We start from the raw sequence: 16,086 nt of genomic DNA, 5'->3' as shown, positions 1-16,086 counted from the left end.
TCACTAATGTAGGTGTGTGTGATTAAGAAGCTAGATGGATGGAATTTGGAGAACTGAGATACACTAATACTCCAGCTATCTTCATCTCTGTAGCAGATGTTGGGTACAATTATATTAAGAACAAATTTTGACTATGGGAGGGTAATACTGCATAAACAAACAGACATGCCAAAAGTCATGGGAATATATGTTCTATATCAGACTTTACTCCAAATCCCATAATTCACATCACCTTGCCATGACCACACTGACCACTCACTGTGTTCAATTTTACTGATGAGGTAACACTTCATACAAATTATACAGGCGTGAGCAACCCCAAGTTGCCTACAAGGCAACATCTGATGATTAATTTACATACTACTATCCCATGACTTTTGGCACATCAGTGTATCAGCAGTAAATGAACAGGCTGAAGAAAGCTGGAGTATTTCTGTATTTGAACACTGATATGATAAATGACTGATGATTGAAGCAGTCAGTGGTACTCACGCCCTCATCTTCATGTATTTTGATGGATTCCTGTCCATCTGAAACGTTGGGTACTATGACAGGCATGGGCGTTCTTGTTCTACCCAGAGTCCCGATGGAGGCGGTCTTGACAGAATGAGGACCTGAGAAAAAACCAACTCAAACATTTTTGAACTGTGCATGTAAAGACTGTGGTCTTTCAACAAGGTCTTAAAGTTAAAAAGCACATTTTAGCAAATATTTTCCACTTTTTCTACATTTATACTTTAAATATAGTCAATCAGCCATCACTCCAACCATGCTATTTATTCTTAGTCACTTCTCGGTGACACATTGATTTATATAAACAAGGACACAAAACATGTTTCGGATTGACGCTACAACCGATATCTTTGTCCTTCTTAAAGCAGTCTTAGAAACTGCATAAGGATTATGTCAGAAATGTGATTAATAAGGAGAGCAGCCACCAATTACTGTATGAATGGGAGTTCCTGTAACGCTGTTCAAGGATGAAGTTCCACTCTTCAACAAATAGAGCCATTCAGCTTGCTGGTTGTGCCGAGAGCAGATTTTATCGGTGATATAAAACAGGTTTTTTAAATGGTAACCCATCATTAGTCTCCAGTACGTTGGACTCTCTCCATTCATACAGGAAATAAATGCCTGGTCATGTTGAAAATATTTCTGCTGGGTGAACTGAATTGTCTATAAGGACTCTGATGCTTGCTTTATTACTTGTGTCATCCAAAGGTGCTGCATAAAAAAATAATTTAAAATAAAACTAAACAAATAATTACATTTTCCTTTTATTTTTTCTGTTATGGGGGTCTGATGTGATAAAGGTAGATGAATTTATCTCATATTTTAGTCTTTACAAATAACAAATAAAATATAACTAAATAAAATAAAGTTGTGTTTGAGTGTGGGGTTGGGAAACTGATGTGAAGGACAACAGTTTTGTGCACCGATATGTTTTAATCTAATATGAATTTGATTAGGACATTTAAAATAAGTTTGTTTTTTTGTGTTTTTTTGTGCCATATTAGCAAAATATTGGCTATTTAATGACATCAACAATACAATATCCGTGGCTTAAGCATCACAGACTTAAATCAAGTTTCTGGTATTTTAGCTGGTGGAATCTTTTTAAACAGTTCTTTCATATTTGTAACCTTTTTTATTTTCAGGTGGTTAAAAGTGCAGTATGTCCAATTCGGCACCTAGTCATGATGGTCTGATCTTGTCTAATAAGGAAGTCCATATTGCATTAATATTAATGACTGATTTCATATAGTTTATTTTGTGGGTTGCTGGATGATTTATATTTTCTTCTTCAGTGAACTTTGATTAGATCCGTAATGTTCCTGGTTTCTTGCTTCCTATGCTAGAATGTCTGCTTTCTCGTTGCCCCTAAAGCCACTATGTCCAGGAACCCAGCAATAAAGAATAGTAGAGTCATCTTTCTGCAGCTAGTAGTTTAAAATAAGTACAACATAATAGAAAGTTCTTTTGAAAATGTGAGTTAATCCATTTAATGTCACAGGATTCACAAAAAGTGTCTTAAGAAATAATAATTTGTTCAATACTTTCTTCTGTATACCTGTCTGAGAGAGCAGGGGGGTGCTGGGCAGGGCCACTCCCTCGTAGGGTGTACCGTGTGGTGGGACGGCTGGCACGGCGAAGCTCTTGAGCGGGTGTGTGGGCCGGACGTGGGCGGTGGGGGGGTTGTAGCCGGACTCCTCCTCGGCCGCTGAGCTGTGGTAGCTGACGTCCGTCTCTGAGTGGTCAGTGGTGCAGGACTGCTGGGCTGAGGCTGGGAGCAGGTCAGTACTGGGAGTGTTTCTCACTGACTCTGTAAATCACACACACCCCCACACTGTGGTCAGTACACAGATACACACACACACACACACGGCTGCTGGGAAAAGCACGGGCTCAGGTGTGTGCTTTATGATAGTGAACTAATGTGTGACTCTAATGATGTAATTGTGGCTTTATGTCAGCAGGTTGAAGGGATGGAGGGAAAGGTTGGAGTTAAGAGAAAAGATCTGAGAGCAGCCATCAATCTAAGAGCTTATTTATCCTTCACTAAATATATTCAAATTTAAAGAACTGGGGTTGGAGTAGCGCACAAAACTAAACACAATATAGTGTGATATGCATAAAGACGTAGTTTAAAGGTTCTGAATCATGCTTTAGAGTTTAAAAACACCGTTAAAACACTGAAATCACTTAAAATATCTGAATTAACAACTTTTATATATACACAAGTTTAAAATCAGGCTTCGATATAAAATTAGGATTCAAAATATTAGAATCATGGTTTAAAAGTTAAAACATTGGGAATCTTAATTAAAAAAAAAATATATATATATAATTATTAAATGATCAATTACAATATAGTAACATATTAAAAATCCCTTAAAATTGACATATAAAAAATAGTATTCTTCTATGATTCTTACTATTAGAAAAAAAAAATTAAATCTGCATCATATCAGTAAACAATGGAAATGGCTCAATTAACAGCTGTGCTTGTCAATTAATTAAGTTAATGAGTTAATTAACTTGATGCTTATGCCTCTTAATGTGTTTGAAAGCATCAGTTGTAAAGTTGTGAAGAGGTAGAGTTACAGGTATACAGTGAATAGTGAATATTTGAGTAAATTAAAACCATTGAATAAGGAGGTGTGTCCAAACTTTTGATTGGTACTTTATGTCAAAAAAAATGTTTGATATGGACATCAGTCCAAAATGGGGGCATCCCTTTTTACCCCCTGTGTATCTTATTATTAGTGGACACTGTCCCTTGGACATATCTGTGCTAGATGTCTGCAGTTTTGTAGGAGTAAAAGTATAATTCATCCCAAAGGTTCTTTTATAAACCCCCCCCCCCGTGTCAGATAGTACAGAAGCAGAGCGCACGCCGCTCCTGCTGGACTCTACAGGACTGGCTGTAGCGCTCTCCCCGCGGGTACTCGCTGGGTTCCGCGGCTGCAGGCAGGCTCACCTGTGGACTCGGCCCTGTCTAGATGAGAGATGGGGGTGCTGAGGGCCCGCGAGCTGCTCGGGTGGTGCAGATAGCTGCGGGTCGGGGAGGCCAGGCTGCCCAGGTGATAATGGTGGTGATGGTTATCAAGGGAATGGATGGGGTGAGCACTAATCACGGCTGCGGATGGACACAAATAACAGAGAGGCCATGTTTTTACACACACACGAAATCTGAGCAATGAGAGAACATGGAGAGCAGTGCTCGTATACAGTAAACAGCACATGCACACGAGAGCAACACTGAGCAAAACCAAAATGCAAGCAGCTGTGTTTGAGTTTAAAGCCAAGGTTCATCTAAACTCAGGTCAGTAGTTGATCGGTCAACACATTCTTTACTGTATGAAATTATGCTCCTTTAGTTTTGCACTGTAGCTTTGAGGCTAATGTAGATGGAATGGATGCTTACAGTTTAGTTATTTGCTAACTGTATGTCTACATTATCATGCAGCGTCAACCTGCACTTCAAACACTGATTGTTTTGTAGTCAGTTTAGCGGTTGCCTTTACAGACGTTAAGCTGAATTTTGCCTGTCAGAATTCAAATTCCTTTTATTACATTACATACGCAAATCACAAAGCAGAATGAACATTAACAGGATCATTTTGGATTCCTTTGATTTTGGTTTATATTTGATATAGGTTAATCTACAATTACAGTAGATGTAAGACTCACAAGCACAAGTGTTTCAGTCTATAAAGGTGGATTTTGGCACAACACCAGTTATTTATCTTTCTCTACTGTTTAATGGGTGACTATAGTCTTCCTGAACTTCCTGTTTTGTCATTTTTTGGTCATTATTTATATTATACAATGTTTCAAACCCAAGTAGCTCCTCTCATTCAGTTTCATTCGTTTCACTACATTCCCGTTGCATTGTGGGATAATAATATTCATATTCATTGTAACCACACTCAGGTCTGAGTATGTACTGTAGATATTTGTGTGTACTCAAATATGTAAATTTTATCTATATAAAAATACACTTTTATCTATATTAGCTTAGCAATAAGTAGTGCCAGTGCAGAACTAAAGAAGTGCAGATCTTCAGATCTCATGGTTGATTAAAGTGCAATAGGAAAAGGAAAAAAAAAAAAAAAAAAAAATGTGATTTTTGGCCAAACCGTCGCTAAAATGAATAAGTTATAAACTCCTGTTTAATTATACAGCACTGAATACATCCTGCATTAGAACTTTAAAATTAAGCAATGCTCATTAAGTTTTCTATTAAGAAGGAATCTCTGGAGGAAGGACTATAGGTGCACTTACGCTGAGGGGGCTGGGCATCGAAGGGCATCATCATTTTAGGCCTCATTCCCCGACGCCCTGCCAGGGTAGACATGCTGTCCTCTGACTCATGGCCTGCAACCAGAGAGTGACCAGCCTATGAGAGCGAGCCAGGCTTGCCCAGTCAGGGGCTTCACTACAGGCTGTGTTGTGAGTGTCTGTTTTTATCCAGCAGAGGGCGATGCAAGCCCACAGTGTTAGGGCAGTTTTAAAGGCTGCATTTTAACTGTATTATTAGTTAGAGCTGCAAATGTATCATTGAATTTAACTTAAATTAATGAACCATTAATTTACTTTTATATTATATATTTCTATTTTTTAATTAATTTGTATGTATGTTTGAGTTTCTATTGCTGTGCAGCTCTAGAAATGACTGGTTCCTCACATTCTTGCTGGGAAAACATCAATTCAATGCAACAACAACAACTGTACAAACAAGCTATAAGCACATTAATGCAGATTAATGCACATTTTCACAGACAGAAAACTGAATGGTGGAAGCAGCGAATGAAGCAGGAGCACCAGACAGAAGCCGGGCGGAAGTGAAGGCCTCACCGCGGTACGAGTTGCGTCTCTGGAGCATGGGGTCCATGGTGCCGTCCACTGGAGTGATGTCCTGGGACGTGCGTGGGATGGGGGTGTCAGTCATGACCGGATTGGGCTCGGGGGATTTATCGATGGGCTTGAGCTCCAAGCGTTCGTGGTGGATCCAGAGATCTGGAGGCTTCAGATCTTTGGAGTTTCCCTTGTATTTGTGGGAGCCATTGGTGGATTTGCTTGCTGCTCGTTTCCTGAAGGAGAGATCACATGTTTAGGAAGGTGTTCTGAGTAGAGATGCACTCAATTAGAAGTTTTGTGTCCCATTTTAACACATTTATAGATTTTGCCATGTTTTTCACCATTGCATAAACTATTTAGCCGAAATGTATTTTTGTCTCACATTTTAAAGATAATAAAAAACTAGCTCCCTCAGTAGTCATGCTAATCATAAATGTTTCTTGGTAGTGCTATTCTATTTATGAATGTACCTCAGCAGTGCTACTAAAAGCTCCACTATGTAGGATTGAGATTTTGTGCTTGTGGGCTCCCCCTACAGCTGCAGAGTGTAATAAATGTTTCATTAGAACTGAAGGTCGGAAAGCAGGTCGCAGTTCTCGCGAGCGTTGGACACGACCGCCTCGGAAAACTTACAGAGTCTGGTTTGAGCTCAGAGGAGCTCCGGCACAGACACGAGAGCACCGCTATTCCTCCTATTACACCTCAATGCAGCGCTGCAGTGAGATTCAAGCTGTAATTTTACTTCTTTAAAAAGATCAAAAATCAAGGAAACCCTACCCAGTGCTGCTTTAAGTCACGTAGGATTGGTATTTACACAATGAAAAATAGATAGTTCTTTGGTAAAGAAATAAATGTTAAGGCTAAGTTAGATAGCTGGCTACTCTTCTGCTGCCGTTACTATCCTAGCCTTGTACAGCTTGTATCTTTTAGCTCACTGGAGAAAAACACTGCAATTTAACTTAAATTAGGCATAATTAGCTATAAATTATCTGTTTGTTTCAAATTAATTGTAAAAATATTCAGTATATCCACAGTTCTAAATGCAGCCTGGACCTCATTCCAAAAAGAGAAGATACATGTAGCATGAGGCTCTTACTTTTTCTGCTGGGAGCTGGTGCGTCGCGTGCACAAGAAGGCTCCCACTACAACCACGATGATGGTAAAGGCCCCCACAGACACGATGATGACTATGACAAGGATGTGATTATCACCAGACCCAATCACGCCTTTACCTCAAACACAAATAATAATTAAATGTTAATACATTGTATGCATTTTACTGTATTATATAATGATATAATGACTGTATGTTCCTTTGAGATCAATTAAGATTTCTTTCTATCTATCCATCTATTTGTACATCTATCCATTTTTATCCATATCTATCAATTGGTCCATCTGACCATCAAAATATTTATCCCTTAATCTGTAATACATTTCTAACAAATTCTACCTATTTATGAATACATTCATTAATTTATTCATATCTAACCTTTCGGCCACCCATTTACCAATGTATCTACCTACCTAACCATACATGCATCCATTCATCCACCCATCTAGCTACCTATTTACCTCCATTTACCCACATATGTATCTCTCTTTCTCTCTCTTCTCATGCATCCATCCATTTATACATTCAACCAACTCTATGTATTCATCCACAGCTACTGATGGTCAGTCCAACAATCCATTACTTCATCCATTCATTACCATATCATAGCTACGTATACATATAATTACACAGACACACTACATAATTTCACATTAAATATCTAGCTCATAATAATGCATCGTATACATTGGTTTAAAACAACAATTACAGAAAACAATTCCACATTTATAAACAGTAGCTCCAGTAAGAAACCTGTACTATCACTGTAATTTATTGAGTAAGAGATACACTACCAATGCCAGGATCTACGGGATAGCTACGGCCTGGTTTCCCTGGTATGCTGGAAGCTGGAGGAGAAGAAAAAGGCACATTAACACATGTGTTAACATATACAGAAGGTCTGAACTAATACTGCATTTAACAACATGCACTCGCCCACTCTACAGCACAACTACACCTGATCCTGTACCACAGCATGACGGTATAACAGTTTGGCTGTATCACTAAGTACAGGATCAGAATGAGTAAAACAGAGGCTCCTGACGCTCTGCTGGATCTGTGTATCTACTGCCTCCACACGGCTCTCCAGCTGATCATCTACTGAAGAAAAACTTTCAGGGTCGTTAGCCGAGCTAATCGGCCGGCTCCTGCATCCACCACCTGGCTCAGGATCTCAGCGCTCGCCAGCGGCGCCAATCAAAGAGCAGGAACAACAAGCAGAGCACTTTCATTCAGGGAGACATTAGAGAGATAAGGAAGGAAAGAGCAATTACCTTGGTCATTAGCCATTTTGTCAGAAGATTCAGCTAGTGGACCAGAATGGACAGAGAGAGCCGAGGAAAGAGAGAACACAGAGCAGACGGGTTAGAAGCAGCAGCAGCAGCAGGAACAGCAGCAGCAGAGCCGGGAAGCAGGAGCAGGAAGCAGGTGTGAGTATCAGTGATCAGAGGGGTGAGGGTGTGAGGGGGAAATCTTTAGCTGCATACACATCACTCACTTAACCAACAGTAACGTTTTTACATACCTCGCAACTTTTAATAAAACTAATACATCATATATATAATATTAACATGTTCTGAATGATTTTACTTCTATACTAACTTTTTAATATCTTGATTCATTTTATTTATATATCAACTCTAAATATATTAACCTTATCTTTATTTACTTTTACTTTAATTGCATACTATACTTATACATGTTTTCTGTACTTACATTACCAGGGCAAAATATTAGACCACAATTTTTTTCACTTGCTTCAAGTCTTTTTTAGGCCCAGTCAATGACTGGAAATGTACAAAATCCAGTGTATAAAATTTTGCAGTAAACTGCCAGGGCCTTTCAAGGTAAACAAATGTACTAAAAACTGAATAGTACTTTTAGTATTGAAAAAAAACCAAAACAAAACAAAAAAACAATTATTTCGCTAACAAGTAGCTATGAAACAAAATGAGCTTTGGAAATGGATTTTAAAAAATATTGTCTGCAGTAAAGCATTGTTTGAACTCTCTCCTAGAGCATTTTCACACTTACAAACATCACATTCATACTTTCATCATAATAAATAGACGAACACACAGAAACACAGAGAACTCTGTTAGTAATAAACATATAAATCTTTTCTTTAGAGAAATAACAGATGAAGCCAGAGAGCGGTGAGTACTGTTTCCTACACCTTTAAAAGACTCTTAGAAACTGGAACTTAGAAAAGTGCTACAAGAAGACGTCTGGATGACCCACATGGCAACAGCTTTAGCCTTTAGCTCAGATTAACATTAGACAAGTCTCAGTTTCAGCAGTGAAGAAGAGAAATAGAGGTCTGACTGATGAGCAGTAATAAAGTCATTGGTAAGATGAGAAATTAAAAAAAGCAGCTTGTCTGTGATATATAGTACTGCTATTGGGATACTATAACTTTTGATTGGTAGTGTATATTGTATATACATGTTTTTCACTGTCAAATGAAAAACATGTATCTCCAAAACAGCAACTTTACAGGAGAGAGAAAAAACCTGGAAGTCAATGTATAAAGAGTCTATTTCAGGTCAATTTAAAGTATTTCTATTGGTCTATTCGTCAAGAAATTTTGACACAGTGTAATGGACAGTTTGTCTGTTCAAATTATGTAGTAAACTAAAAATTTACAAAAATGGAGATACACGTTTTTCATTGGACAGCGACGATTTAGAAGTACATTAGGAGAAAGTTTACTGAAGTAAGAATTACCATTTGAAGTAAGAAGCTCTGAAATGTTTTTTTTTTTTTTTTCTGAACTGCTTTATTCACTGTGAATACCTTTAGGAGTGCGAAAGTGGACAGCCTCAGACATGGGACCCATGCCCTTGGAGTTGCGGGCCTGGATCTTGAAGTAGTATGTGGTGTCGAGGGTCAGGTCCTGGATCTGGTGGGTGAGTCGGTTCCCCACCACAGGCTCGATGACCCAGTCGTGCACCTCAGCGTTCACATCCGTGCTGTAGTAGATAATGTAGCCTGGAACACAGAGATACAGTGAAGAACACAGAGAGAGGACATCGATAGGCTTTACTGCTGGACAGCTTGTTGATAACGTTGCTGAAAACACAACAATGTGCTTTTAACACAGCAATAATCCATTAACCAACAATTACAGAACAATCCATTAGCACCGAGGTTTTACCTGTAATTTTTCCATTGGCCTCTGAGGGAGGCTGCCAGTTCACTATAATGGTGCGCGGACGAGTCTCCTTACTGACCACAGTCACGTCTTTTGGTGCAGAACTGGGAGCTGGGAGGAAAATAAATATGGGGGATTAAGAATCAACAGTAACAGTGTGAAAAAACAGCATATAGTCACTGTCCAAACATTTTCAAACTTTAAATGAAAGCCAATGTAAAATAAGAGTTTATACCAAGAACTTTTCCAAGAGCATATCTATTGATCAGTTTTTTAACAGTATTTATACTTTATGGAGAAACATAAAACAAAACTAAAGACAAAAATAGAGATACATGTTTATCACTGGACAGGAGCAAAATACAATATAATCTCAAAATATTTGTAGACACTCCTTCAAGAATTGCGTTTATCTACTTCAAGCTACAAAGCTGCAAAGCACACACAGAGCTTGTCAAGTTCCTGACGTTAAGTACTACCAATAGAAAAGGAGTCTATGGAGCAGATTAACATGAATCTGTTGGTCCCATGCATTCCTAATGCCAGGTGTGGTGGGCTAAAAGCGTAAAAAGCCCCAGCATTGAGCTGTAGAGCAGTAGAACTGTTTCTTTGAAAGGATGGCGCTCCATCCCATACTTTTGAATGGGTTGCTGATGATGATTATGATCCTGACCTCACTAACTCAAGTGCTTGTCACTGAATGCATTCAAATTACCACATCAATGCTTCAAAATCTAGAAAAAGAGATGGCTAGACATGTCTGTTCATTTTGATATCCTTGATTTTGGAGGAAACGCAATAGTTTTGTCCGTATAATTGTACATAAAACTGAAAGTTTTAAATTAAACAAAAGTCTGAATTTTTTTAAGATATATTTTAGCATTGTATATGGGGAAAACCGTGTTACATTATCCTACACATAATTTGTAATGTATAGTAATAGTATTAGTAATATAGTAATTATACTATACATCACTTTTAAAAGAAGGGCGTGACCAAAGCGCTTGATGGACAGTGTAATAATGTACTGTACAGCACTGATCTAATGGAAAGACATTGCTGTGCTCTAGAGCTGCTGGAAACTTCAGCACACAAATATTCTTTACATTAAACTGGATGCAGATGGTCCTTGTGCTCCAGTTGACTGGTGTGGGTGTGTGATTGGCTTACTCGCTTCAAATGTCGTCCCATGAGCTGTCATGCTCCAGGTGCTGGTTTTCCTGCCTTTAGTCACCATGACGGAGAACTCGTAGAGGGTGTTGGGCTTCAGTCCGGTCACCATGTGACTAAGGGTGGTGGTGTTGGCCGTCTGAAAGTAAGGTACGTAGAGGAGTCAGACTCTTTAATGTCAAAGAACAAGCAGAGACCCACAATTCACAGCTTTAGCCAAAGGGGCTCCAACCCTAGTTTTGAAGTCCTGAGCTGATTAAAAGAACCCAGAGTTGAAGCAGGTGTGGTAGGCCAAGAAAAACCCTGGGGTAAGACTGTTAGTATGATATAATGATGAAGTAGTGGATATCATCAGACATTCCCACCACTTGCAAAAGCACCACATTACTAATGGGTCATTTTTCTCAGCAATAAGAGTTTTTTAAAACAGGAGAAAGTAGCAAGAATTTTAAAGAAAGAAGTTGCTATCTTGTGAACTAGTTTGGGGAACAATTTCTCTGAAAAGACCCCAGTCAGTGTTCTGATTTACCACCATTAAAGTGACAATCTACACAGAGTTGTGGGAGAGTGTGATTAATTCAAGTTAATGAAAATAAATTGCTGTGTGTAATAATATGTATTTAAATAATACATGACATAAGATTCAGGACGAAGTAAATGAGATTTCATTGATGGCATAACATGCACGAGTATTGTAAATAATATTTAAAACTTTATGGAAAACGGAAAATGTGTTACCACTTTAGTTTGAGGGTCTCAAAATCATTCAGAGAACCTGCGTCATGGTGCAAGTAATGGGATAGGATAGTGTAGGGATGCAGAATATCAGAATTACATTGGTATCGGCCGATACATTTTTAAATTTATTAGTATTATTTCGTTTTTTTCTTTTTTCTTTTAAGAGACATTGGCTGGATGACTAGATTTGGGTGATATTTCAAATTGATACTTGCTTAAATATTTATTGTATACTGGAAAACAATCAAGCAATGTTGGCCACAGTACTACAATAGCGGCACCATTTGTAAAAGCACATTTCTAAAAAGACACCTTTTATTTTATTGATTGCACACAGCTGGTTGAAAGCTACAACATAAGGCCAGGGTTGTACTGGGGTGCATCTGTAAGTCTCTTTCCTTTATATGAATATGAGCATCGACATCTGCAGATATTAAAATATTGCTTTATAAATACATTATTTATTGCTTAAAAATGTGTCATGAAGCCTCTATGTAAGTAGATAGTCTGAAAATGAAGTGTATCCAAATATTTTAAGACTTCATTAATCTATCATCTAAATAGGCAGCACCCAACTGTATTTTAAAGGGCAGCCACTTCTCAGCCATCGACCATCTCTCAGTGATGGTAAATAAAAATTGTGATGATGGACAGCTGGTAGAAATCATTCAGTGGCTCAACATAATGACTGAAAAACACATGAAGCCAATAAACACCATCAATAGTGATGGATTTCTGGCTCATTAGTCTCATCCCGTGTAGAAGAAGCTGTATGGAGCTGTATGCACGAACGCTTCAGGGAGCGGAAGAGCAGATGTAAAAGCACAGCTAACTGTAGTCAATACTGCAGATATCAGAGATGACACTGGACTGCACTGACCACACTGAGCAACAGGACAATATGAGTTTCTGATAAAAAACATAAAAGTAAAAGTACTGTAAATACAGAGTAGCTGTAGATTGTACTATTCTAATGCTAACACATTTTAATAACTTAATACTTTAATATGGTTTAGGTGTTTAGGTATCTAGAATTTATTTAGCTATTTAATTAATTAAATTAAATTAATGTCAGTCAACTATTACATATTAATGAAGTACTTTTCCACATGTTCGCTAACATTTTAAGCTACATTTTAAGCATTTTTCTTGCAGAACAGTCAATAAAATGCGTCTATGAAAGCCAATAGATACACCACAGGCTCACCTGACTTCTGTTTCCAAATTTGCAGTCATTATTCTGATTATTAACAAATAAGATGAATTTCATGGTCAGAATTTAAGCACCACCACTAGGCTAAGCAACATCATTTTACATATTTAAGTATAATAATCAATGATTATTATCATTTTTTAAAACTACATGTCTGTTCACTATTTAGCCAAACTGCCATTATTATTTACAGAAATAGGTTGATTTGCATAATCTACATCTACATGTTTAGAGTAGTATGATACATTCAATTGAAATAATTTAAATCGTTCATTTCAAATTAGGGATGCTAATGTTAACATATGCGATTAATCTGGAACCTTTAACACGCAAATAAATCCCATGAAAGTTGAGCCTGGTTACATTTTTATTAATACTACTTACTGTCTTCCTCAAAAGAAAATACCAGCATTTTAAAAACTGGACCATGATTAATATGATTATATATATTATTATACAATAATTAATAAATCACAAAATATGGTTGTGATTAACAGTTATATTTTTCTTAAGCCATTGACAGCACTAATATGAATTGAATTAAATTTTGCCAATCTAACACGGATTCTTTCATCTTTTTATTATTAAAAGTTTAGTTTTAAAGAGAACAAAAAGTGAATTTTTTTTTTCACTTTTTCATATTTTTTGACTGACAGCACATCTTAAAATTAGTACATTAGAAAATTATAGACTTCACTGTATCTCAGAAGTCCCAACTTCGTAAGAAGCAGAAAAACACAGTGCTTTAATTCAGTGTACAATACCTTATACTTGGTGTTTGCTGGGATGTTGGTCTTCCAGCGCACGGTGTAGTAGCGAGCGTCTGTGATCTTCTGGTTCTTGGGCAGAGAGTTATCGGCCCACGTGACCTTGATGGTGTCGTGGCTCAGAACTGAGGCCTGAACGCCCACAGGAGGCATCATGGGAATAGGGTCTGGTACTGGAGTGTATGGAGGATGGAAAAGTTCGTACAAATCAACATCAGGGTCTATGGGGTCTGCAAGCAGTTAACACAACGTCCCATGGCAAAATAAAACGAGAAGGAGGAGAAAATGGAGAAAATGCAAAAACAATAAGAACAGAGGAAGGGAGGGGGATTGGGAGAGAGAGAGGGGGAGGGGTGGTGCATAATGAAGGACGGGAACCATGTTAATGAGTTAAATTGGGGAGAGGCGGTGGCGGGAGGGAGGGCAACATGGATTGAGAAGGAGAAAGAGAGAGAATATCTATTAGAACAACAAGAGACAAGAGTAACATACATCTCACACTACATCTCTACTGCTACAAGACCATGAATACATCAGTACACTAACTTAGTTCACTACTAGTATTAACAATGTGGACATCAGGAAGAAACAGACACTCTTTAAGACAGAAAAAACACAGTATATGCTCTTAAAATAACAATCCTGCAAAATTAAACACACATTAATTCAGTTTACCCCTTTCACCCCAAATGTAGACGCTCAGTCAAGACATTGTTGGTGTCAGACATCTGCTGCTTTATCTTTAAAATTAAATCGTCAGTCTGCATTGTTAAGTGATGGCTACAGGTACATTTGCCCCAAATCCCATTTACAGTCCAAATGTCATGTTTTCATCTCTAATAACTGAGAAATACATCCAGATATACCTGTCTGTGTAAAGTTAGTCTGATTTTAGTTATTAGTTTTCTACAAATCCAGCATATTTGTTTAGACTTCCAGCATCTTTTCCATCTCATGCTTCCTCTTAAACAAAAGAAGCAAACCGTAACCATAGCAACAGGCATGTTAATGGATTTGCTTGAATTCTGATCAGGCTGTTCAGACTGAGATCACATTCCTAGATCAGACCTGTATAAGATTTTAGCAGCACTGGAATCAGAATTTTAAAAAATCCCAAAAGACAACTTTTCAAATAACATTTTTAGACAGAGCTTCAAACCTTAAATCTCCAAAATGGCACATTCACATAAAAAGAATGCAAAAAAAAAAAATGAATCCAGTTAATTTTGGAGCATTTCTGTTGATCCATTCGCAATAAAAAGAACAACTGCCAAATTCACATCATCAAAAAGTGAAAATTGGCAAAAACAGAGATGCACTTTTTTCACACATTCGTGATATGCACCCAAGTGTCTGCTAAAGCTTCAGCTCTCCAAGATTAAGCAAATATGTGTGAATGTGCACCACTGACTACTTTTATATTTTTACGTCATGCTACCTTCACCGAATTCAATTTAACTGGTCCAATCTCATCAAAATGCTAATGCTATGGCTTCAGTTTGATTAACAGAGGCCTGATTTCAGGTAGGTTTGCTATTCTTTTTGGCCACTATTACTGCAGAAAATCTGTCCTGCTGAAATTAGATATGAACAGCCTGTCTGAACAAAGCTGTACTTGCATCAAATCACACAGGGTTATTAAATCGTTTTGAAAAGAAATGCTCTGTACAAATCTGCTGTAATAGACCCAAGAAAACCACAAACAAGTCTACTGCAGATTGCTGTACGATAATTAGCAGCTCACAGCTCTATTTTAAAGCTGATTGAGCAAACTTCAGACACCAAACATGTCTCGGCTGATTGAATACATTTGTGGGGAGGAGAACAACTCCTTTAAATCTAAACCCATCATTAAATTGGGCCCATGGTTAAAATAATGCTATCACAGCATTAGCATGTCGGTGAACAGGCTAGTCAAACATCATTAACGTTAGAGTGATGTCTACGGATCGTCTCCAACAACACAACTGCAGAGTTAGAACAACCAAAATTAGAACGGTTCTGTGGTCCAGAGTATGGTGAGCTAACCATACTGAGAAAACTCCACCCAGCCTGGGTGGTTAGTGTTCACTGACTAACTGTTTGTGGAAAAGCAGGTCAGCATCATATCATTGCATCAGACAACGCAGAACAAAGTCACTTTTAAAAAATGTAATGTAGGGCACAGAATGGTCTAAAGCACTGCCACTATGATCGGGAGATTGATAGTTCGAATCCCGGTCATGCAGCTCGCCATCAGCTGCCGGAGCCCAGAGAGAGCACAATGGTAGATTGTGCTCTCTCCCCTCATCACTCCTAGAGTGATGTTTATCAGCACAAGGAGTCTGTGAGCTGATGTATCAGAACTGAGTCGCTGCACTTTCCTCCGAGTGCGCTGTGATGCTACTCTGCAAAAAAAAAAAAAAAAAAAGATGGTGGCTGACTTTACGTGTGTCAGAGGAGGCATGTGCTAATCTTCAGCCTCCTGGTATTGTGGCATCACTAGTGATGGGGGATATACAGCTGAGTAGCAGCTGAATGGGTGGGACAATTGGCCTAACTAAATTGGGAGAAACATGGGAGAACA

General features: G+C 38.1%; 1 protein-coding gene across 19 annotated transcripts in view; it reads right to left on the bottom strand.

The window, feature by feature from the left end:
* Positions 1-16,086, bottom strand: part of neo1a (neogenin 1a) — a 183,115-nt gene that overhangs the window by 3,804 nt on the left and 163,225 nt on the right. For 4 of the 19 annotated variants that reach the window (XM_022670020.2, XM_022670009.2, XM_022670017.2 and 1 more), the window contains exons 17-28: positions 13,518-13,750; positions 10,803-10,941; positions 9,636-9,743; positions 9,266-9,469; positions 7,753-7,785; positions 7,273-7,326; positions 6,461-6,596; positions 5,362-5,597; positions 4,789-4,881; positions 3,482-3,640; positions 2,072-2,323; positions 493-614 (exon numbers count right to left, since the gene is read on the bottom strand). In XM_022670020.2, the coding sequence (XP_022525741.2) occupies positions 493-614; positions 2,072-2,323; positions 3,482-3,640; positions 4,789-4,881; positions 5,362-5,597; positions 6,461-6,596; positions 7,273-7,326; positions 7,753-7,785; positions 9,266-9,469; positions 9,636-9,743; positions 10,803-10,941; positions 13,518-13,750 (1,769 nt within the window). The remainder of the gene's footprint in view (positions 1-492; positions 615-2,071; positions 2,324-3,481; positions 3,641-4,788; positions 4,882-5,361; positions 5,598-6,460; positions 6,597-7,272; positions 7,327-7,752; positions 7,786-9,265; positions 9,470-9,635; positions 9,744-10,802; positions 10,942-13,517; positions 13,751-16,086) is intronic. The other 15 variants (XM_022670011.2, XM_049465321.1, XM_049465323.1 and 12 more) reach the window with 13 other exon arrangements.

Source organism: Astyanax mexicanus, chromosome 16, assembly GCF_023375975.1.
Source record: "Astyanax mexicanus isolate ESR-SI-001 chromosome 16, AstMex3_surface, whole genome shotgun sequence".
In the NCBI taxonomy this organism is placed as follows: Eukaryota; Metazoa; Chordata; class Actinopteri; order Characiformes; family Acestrorhamphidae; genus Astyanax; species Astyanax mexicanus.
This window is presented reverse-complemented; position numbering and strand designations above follow the sequence as displayed.